General features: G+C 42.0%; 1 protein-coding gene across 3 annotated transcripts in view; it reads right to left on the bottom strand.

Moving 5' to 3' along the window:
- Nucleotides 1–1,267: 1,267 nt before the first annotated feature.
- The window catches only part of Trpc3 (transient receptor potential cation channel subfamily C member 3), a 67,953-nt gene continuing 62,555 nt past the window's right edge, over nucleotides 1,268–6,665 (bottom strand). For 2 of the 3 annotated variants that reach the window (XM_005370393.3, XM_026777634.1), the window contains 2 exons: nucleotides 6,062–6,137; nucleotides 1,268–2,374 (listed from right to left, as the gene is read on the bottom strand). In XM_005370393.3, coding sequence (XP_005370450.1) covers nucleotides 2,232–2,374; nucleotides 6,062–6,137 — 219 coding nt within the window. In that variant the 3' untranslated portion in view covers nucleotides 1,268–2,231. Of the gene's footprint in view, nucleotides 2,375–6,061; nucleotides 6,138–6,665 lie in introns of those variants that run through there. The other variant, XM_026777635.1, reaches the window with a different exon arrangement.

Below are 6,665 nucleotides of genomic sequence, written 5' to 3'. Positions count from 1 at the left end.
TCATGCCATAAAATAAATTTTTACCTTGCTCCTGGTTTAAACCCTATAGCAATATGTCACAATGGGAAAAAAAATCAGTTTTATTCTGTTCAGAGGCGTTTCATAAAATGCATAAAATTTGAAGTGTTTAAAACATGTACTTTTAGATTAGAACAGAAACTGATGACATAATTCTACAGTGGTAGCAAAATATGCATACAATCCTTTTCTTAACTCCCCTAAGACAGAAATTAATTAACCTATCAGAGCTTTAGGAAGCTGCATTTGGTATTCATTGTTGTTCTTCATGTCTAGTAAGTCTTTCTGTGTGATAGCCGTGGTGTCATTGTTGGTTTTTACGACTAGAAAACCCTGCGATCCCAGTCTGTGCCCCAGTGAGAGCTGACAGGAATACACTGAAGATGTACAGGATCTAAACGCAACTGCACGGGAGAGCCAAACCTGGAGGATACAAAGGTTTTATAGTCTGTCCTGGCTCTTGTCCCTTTATGGGAACCACAGCCTTTGTGCACGTAATCAATTCAGCTTTGCTATGTAAACAAGTCCCAGGAAGTCCCCTCACAAGCTCGGTTGTAGAAGAGATTAACGTTCTTTGCTTGGAAAGGAATGGCAGGAATGAATGGCCCTGCCTCCAGACAGTCCTAGCGGCTGCTTTCGCTCCTCTGGTAGCTTGAATAAGAATGACCCCAACAGGCTCACAGCTTTCCGTCAGGGAGTAGGATTATTGGAAAGGATTAGGAAGTGTGGATTTGTTGGAGGAAGCTGCTGGGCACTGGGGGTGAGCCCAGGCCAGGCCCAGGGTCCCTTCCTGCTGCCTGAGGATCAGGATGTAGGACTCTCAGGTCCTTCTCCAGCACCCCGTCTGCCTGTGTACTGCCATGCTCCCACCATGCTAGTGTACTGAGCCTTTGAAACCAATTAAATGCTTTTTTATTTTTCCCTCTTCTTCGAGACAGGGTTTCCCTGTAGCTTTGGTGCCTGTCCTGGAACTAGCTCTTGTGGGCCAGGCTGGCCTTGAACTCACGGAAATTCACCTGCCTCTGCCTCCCAGTGCTGAAATGCTTTCTTTTTATAACAGGTGCCTTGGCCATGGAGTCTCTTTACAGCAATAGAACAGTAACTAAGTAACTAAGATATAAACCCCAGAAAGAAGCAGAAGGCAAGACAAGGAGTCAGTTGTTGAAATTTAGCATTAAAACATTAGAGGTACACATTAGAAGATACCAAAATAAAGCTTACAATAACCCCCAACTTGAAAAAACACTTCTTTATTGACTATGTTTACATCATCAAACCAAAGATACAAAGAGAAAGGACACAAACACATATATTTTAGAAAAATCTTTAATGATTGTTTTTGAACAATCCCATGAAACTTAAATATGTGGGGTCACTCTATTTTCAGTTAGCTCATTTCACTGTGAAATTCGCCACTTGAGTTCCAAAGCTCTGAGGATTGTCAGTGATGCCTAAAAGTCTAAGAAAAATCTCAACAAGTCATAGCTGGTTGTAGAACATCTTCAGTTTCTTTTTTTTTTTTTTAAAGATTTATTTATTTATTATGTTTACAACATTCTGCCTCGATGTATGCCCGCACGCCAGAGGAGGGCGCCAGATCTCAGTACAGATGGCTGTGAGCCACCATGTGGTTGCTGGGAATTGAACTCAGGACCTCCGGAAGAGCAGTCAGTGCTCTTAACCTCTGAGCCACCTCTCCAGCCCACATCTTCAGTTTCTATTCTTAAAAAAGTCACTTCAGCATTCGGCTGAGAGGGTATGCTACATGGCGATGGTCTTTTGTCTGTTCTTGGATGCTATTGGCTGTTCAGGTCAGTTGGTGTCAACATTTACCAAGCACCTACTATGTATCAGGCACTGCACTAAATGTTGGAGACATAAAGATGACATTGATGTGGTCCCTGTCCCCTAAGGGGCTTACAGTCTCTTAGAGGCTAACAGGTAATATAAAGACAAACATAACAAAAATGTCAGTGACATTAATCCTGGGCTTCTAAATACAATAGCATGTCACTATTTGTAATGTTGAGGTCAATTGCTGAAATCATTTTCATGTAATGGAAATCATTGCCACCTAGCTTAATTTTAAAGTTCTGCATGATAAACATAGTTAAGACTAGAGCTTTACACCATAGTTTTTCAAGTATTTCATACTTAAGAATATTATTGCCCACATTTGTGCTATCGTCAAAGCTTGATTGCAGGATGCTACCTCATTCACATCTCAGGACACTGGGGTTCAGTTTCTCACTGAGTTTATGAATCAAGATGGCTAGTTCTTCCGTGGCTTGGCTCTTGTCTTCCAGAAGTTCATAACGGAGGCTGGAGATATCCTGCTTGATTTCTTTCAGTTCACCTAGAGTATTTGTATTAAAAAATATGTGTAAGTGATGATTTGTTCTTGATATTCAGACAAAAAGACAAAGTGAAATTCACTCAGTCTGAATACATTTGCTTCAGAAAGTCTCCAAGGTAGATATTTCAAGTTCTCCTTTAAGGTGTTCAAGAAAAGCTATCCTTAGCTGGGCGGTGGTGGCGCACGCCTTTAATCCCAGCACTCTGGAGGCAGAGGCAGGCGGATCTCTATGAGTTTGAAGCCAGCCTGGTCTACAGAGCAAGTTCCAGGATAGCCAGGATGACACAGAGAAACCCTGTATGGAAAAAGAAAAGGAAGGAAGGAAGGAAGGAAGGAAAGTTCTATGTAGATCAGAAAGACTATACCTCCAAAACCAAACAAATAACCCTTTCTGATATGGGATGCCCTTCTTTTTTTTTTTTTTTAAATATTTATTTATTATGTATACAATGTTCCGTCTGTGTGTATGCCTACAGGCCAGAAGAGGGCATCAGACCCCACCACAGATGGTTATGAGCCACCATGTGGTTGCTGAGAATTGAACTCAGGACCTTTGGAAGAGCAGGCAATGCTCTTAACCTCTGAGCCATCTCTCCAGCCCCTGGGATGCCCTTCTATATGCTGTGGATATGTGTTGTTTTTATTGGTTGATGAATAAAGCTCCTTTGGCCTATGGCAGGGCAGAATATAGCTAGGTGGGAAAGCCAATCTGTGAACAGGAAAAAAAGAAGGTGGAGCCAGGGAGATGCCAGCAGCCTCAGGAGTCAGATTCCTGTTAAACCATGGGCTTTGTGGTGATACACAGATTAATAGAAATGGCTTAATTTAAATATAAGAGCTAGTTAGTAATAAGTCTGAGCCATTGGCCAAGCAATTCTAATTAATATTAAGTCTCAGAGTGGTTATTTAGGAACTGGGCAGAAAAAACCCCTCCAGTTACCTTCCCCTAAACAGTTACACTATCCCCTTGCTAGACATAAGGAGTCCTTTTGTTCCCCTGGAGGGTTGACACACCCACATCAGTTATCGTCCATTGCTTTACTAAAAATGAATTAATTTGCAAATACATAGATGCTGAAATCAAATTTGATGAAGAGAAAGAGAGGACACCAAGGGAGCTGCTCACTAGTCAGTGGCATGAACACAGGGCTGGGTCTGTCTGGTACAGAGACCAGGGTGTGAGGAGCAGAGGAAGGCAGCAGAGATGCTCACGGCACCATGCAGGCTCCTATCTCTTCAGGGGGGCCAGTGCTTAGAGGTTAAAACCCAGCTGCTCCCGCACTCAGCTTGGCAGCACTCTGAGCATACACGGGTTACAGTGTAACACAGGGCTGTTCTGGGAGCTATCCAACTGGGATGCAGGGAAGTCATTGACATTAAAAGCAAATTTAGAGGCAGAACATTACCTATATCCTAAGACTCCATTCTGGATCTCAGTGGAACTCAGAATTCATCTTTTTAAATAATAGAATAGCATGAAGATGTCTCTTTGAAGATATTTCCTTTTATTAATAATCTTTATTTTTAATTGATAAAAAGTGATTATATATATATATATATATATATATATATATATATATGGGGTACAATGTAGGGTGGCTTTTTATCATGACAGTTTTATGATATTTTTAAAGTATAATTTGTATGACTGGTAATTATAATTATGGAGACAGGGTCTCATGTAACCCAAGCCTCAACCTCACTGTGTAGCTAAATGGGCCCTGAACTCCTGATATTCTTGCTTTTACCACCTGAGTGCTAGGATGACAGGCATGTTTCACCATGCTCCAGCATGTATGTTCTTTTATTATATAAAATATCAAATGAGCTGTAACTCAGTAATACAGCATGTGCTTAGCATGTATGGAGCCCTGGACACAAAAAAATGTAAACATACCATGAAAATCTTTTTATTTTAAGGAAGTCTTAATTCTTTTGTTTGTTTGTTTTTTCAAGAGAGGGATTTTTCTGTGTAACAGTCCTAACTGTCCTGGAACTAGCTCTTGTAGACCAGGCTGGTCTTGAACTCATAGAGATCCACCTGCCTCTGCCTCCCGAGTGCTGGAATTAAAGGTGTGCACCACCACTGTCCTGCTAAAGATTTATTTATTATGTATGCAGTGTTCTGTCTGCATGTATGCCTGCAGGCCAGAAGAGGCACCAGATCTCATTACAGATGTCTGCGAGCCACCATGTGGTTGCTGGAAATTGAACTCAGGACCTCTGTAAGAGTAGCCAATGCTCTTAACCTCTGAGTTATCTCTCCAGTCCATGGAAGTTTTAACTCTTATTCAAGAGTATACACCAGATTCATTTTGTGGCAAAAAAAGAAAGAAAGAAAGAAAAAAGAAAGAAAGAAAGAAAGAAAGAAAGAAAATGGAGGAATAATGTGGGTCTGGTTTGAAACAAGTCTAGAGGCCCGAGTGAAGTTTCCCCCACAGTGAGCCCCTCATCCCCAGACCTTCTTTCTTTGATTCTGAATCCAGTAAATACAGAATTCAGCCTTGAACTTTTGTTTCCTGGATAAAAAGAATTACCTCATCTAATATGCTTATATGTTGTGTAGTCAACTTTCTTACTAAGAACTTTCTTCAGCCGGGTGGCGGTGGCACATACCTTTAATCCCAGCACTCAGGAGGCAGAGGCAGGCGGATCTTTGTGAGTTTGAGACCAGCCTGGTCTACAGAGCAAGTTCAAGGACAGGCACCAAAGCTTCACAGAGAAACCCTGTCTCAGAAACCAAAAAACAACAACAGGAAAAGACCTTTCTTTAAACTTGCTTCTCACTGACATCCCTCTTTGGGGCAAGGGTTCAGCACTGCTGACTTTTGGCGTTATTACAGTCACACAGTTCCTCCCGCGTCCATAGCTAGCTCTGTACTCCAAAGATGTGGGGCAACTGATAAGATTTCTGTCTCCATTCTAACTCCATCCCAACACTACCTTCTTGAGCTTACGTATAGGCTAGCATAATAGGAATTTTTCCTGGTCCTTTATTATATATTGATAGATTTTTTTCTATGAAAACATTCCAGTTGGGTTGACTCAGGTTTGAAAAGGACTCATTGTTTTCACCTGGAAACGGCTTTAAAGCTCATTCATCAACAGTATTTGCTAAGTTAGCCTTTCTCTTATCAGGACAGGCAGATCCAGTGGGAACTTATCTGGGTTGGAAAGGAGCTTCCATTTATTTTTAATTTGTCTCTCTCTCTATGTGTTTGTGTACATGTGTGTGTCTGTGCGCGTGTATATGTGTGTGTCTGTGCATGTCTGAGTGTGTCTGTGTAGGTGTCTGCAAATGAGTACGGGTGTCTGCAGAGGTCAGAGGCACTGGAGTCCCTGCAACTGGAGTTACAGGTAGCTGTGAGCTGCCCAACATGGATAACGGGAATCAAACTCAGGCTCTCTGAGTAGCACTTTCTCTTAACTACTGAGCTACCTCTCCAGCCCCAGGTTTATTTCTTTCCAACTCTAGATCTGTGCTGTGGTGCTAACCTCCAATTTTAATTTATTTGGTTTGGGACTTAAAACCCTTTTCTTGAAACAGTGTTCTGCTAGGCCTTTCCGGTTGGTCTAGCATGCACTATGTAGCCCAAGGCAGCTTTGAACTTGCGGCGTAGCCCTGCCTCAGCTCCCGTGTTCCCTAAGTTAGCTATGAAGAAAGGTGTCTCTGCTGGAGATGCTTACCTTCATTCACTTCGTCATTTTCTTTGTCTACTTGTGCTTTCAGAACATACCGTTTTATGAGTCTTTTCATTATCTGCTGTTAGGCGAAAAGAAATGATTAAATCAGCAGTGCGACACAAGAGAACGTCCAGGCCGCTCTGCAGACAGCCTTACATCCCTGTAGCACAAACAGCACAGGCAGGGCTCTAGATGACTGTTCTCAGAGAATTTCCCCAGGGGCAGAGCTTAGCCCTTTCACTTCCTGCTGGAACTTACTACATAATCCCCACCTGTGCTCTTTTCTTTTTTAATCTCAGGAACGGAAAAGCTTTTTGTAAAACTTGGGTTGGAAGATATCAAAGGTTATCTTCCACTGGTTTCTCTCTGCAGTGCGCTGAACTATGCTGTTACCATAGACACAAGGTTATTTCTCTCTAGAGCAAACAGCAAAAGACAAGAACAAAATCACCAATAACCCCACCATTCAAAGAGAATTACTGTTGTTTTTTGGGTGCTGGTAGTCTAGCATCTTTGTTTAAAATTTTATGTGTGTGTATGATGTGTGTGTGTGGTGTGTGTGTGTGGTATGTGTGTGTGGTGTGTGTGTGTATATGGTGTGTGTGTG

This window comes from Microtus ochrogaster, unplaced genomic scaffold, assembly GCF_000317375.1.
Source record: "Microtus ochrogaster isolate Prairie Vole_2 unplaced genomic scaffold, MicOch1.0 UNK78, whole genome shotgun sequence".
In the NCBI taxonomy this organism is placed as follows: Eukaryota; Metazoa; Chordata; class Mammalia; order Rodentia; family Cricetidae; genus Microtus; species Microtus ochrogaster.
Note: the sequence above shows the minus strand (reverse complement) of the source record. Positions and strands in the feature narration are given on the sequence as shown.